The sequence below is a fragment of the Octopus bimaculoides genome, chromosome 2 (genome assembly GCF_001194135.2).
Source record: "Octopus bimaculoides isolate UCB-OBI-ISO-001 chromosome 2, ASM119413v2, whole genome shotgun sequence".
Classification (NCBI taxonomy): Eukaryota; Metazoa; Mollusca; class Cephalopoda; order Octopoda; family Octopodidae; genus Octopus; species Octopus bimaculoides.
In genome coordinates, this window is record NC_068982.1 from 91,820,354 (window position 1) to 91,821,481 (window position 1,128).

At 46.5% G+C, this 1,128-nt stretch overlaps 1 protein-coding gene across 1 annotated transcript in view; it reads left to right on the forward strand.

Moving 5' to 3' along the window:
- Positions 1 to 156: 156 nt before the first annotated feature.
- The window catches only part of LOC128247069 (uncharacterized), a 22,465-nt gene continuing 21,493 nt past the window's right edge, over positions 157 to 1,128 (forward strand). The window contains exon 1 of the mRNA XM_052965860.1: positions 157 to 401. Within this exon, the coding sequence (XP_052821820.1) occupies positions 157 to 401 (245 nt within the window). The remainder of the gene's footprint in view (positions 402 to 1,128) is intronic.

Consider the following 1,128-nt stretch of genomic DNA (forward strand, 5'->3'; position numbering starts at 1 on the left):
ATATATACGAGGGTAATCCCAAAAGTAAGGTCTCCGAAGTGTTGGGGATGCAGGGAAACTGTGCGTGCAGCTATTGGCAACACTGTTGTGTTTGTTGTGCGTGTGCCTGCGCGCGCCTCGCTGTCATGCTCAGTTTTGGCTTGGCAGTTGTATCTGATGGAGCTACTGATTGACACTACTACCAAGTGTGAAGTTCGCGCAGTTATTTGGTTTTTGAACGCAAAAGGCATCAAACCGATTGAAATTCATCACCAGTTAACAGATGTGAATGGCGAGTCGTGCATGGTTGTCAAAAACGTCCACAAGTGGTGTAGAGAGTTTGAAGCTGGTCGTACTGAAATTCATGATGATGAAAGAAGTGGACAACCATCAATTTCCGACGAAACAGTCACAATGGTTGAGTAAATCCTGCATGGAAATCACGCTGGATCATCTCCGCATTTTGGTTCCTGAGGTTTCCCGAAACACCATTCACAGGATTTTGAGTGAAAGGTTACAATATCGGAAGGTGTGCGCAAAATGGTTCCTGTGAATGCTCACAGAAGAACATAAACAGCAACGAAGACCATAAATTGGACATCATCAGCCACCCACCTTATAGTCCAGACTTGGCACCCAGTTGAAAGAATATTTGGCCGGAATGAGCTTCAGCAACGACGACGAGGTGAGAGATGAAGTTCAATGCTTCCTCAACGACATGGCGGTGAGCTGGTATGACATGGGCATACAAAAACTGCCACAGCGCCTACGAAAACGCCTTTGAAATGGCGATTATGTAGAAAAATAGATAAATGTTCAAACTTTAAAATGATGTAAACATCGCACTATCTCTGACACCTCTGCCTCTTTTCTTGACATTTCGGTCCGCATTCATCACTCCACTCTCACCACCTCCATCCACTACAAACACGCAGACTCACTCATACCTCAACTTCTCCTCCTCCCACCCTAAACACACCAAGCTTTCCATCCCCTATTTCCAATTCCTCCGTCTACGCAGGCTCTGTAGTGACGACCATGACTTTGAGACTCAGTCTCACTCAACTGGTGGCTCGCCACTTCATCCTACCTGGATATCCCCTCATCACTATCTACACCGCCCTTGCAAGAGCACGTTCCGTGGATCGT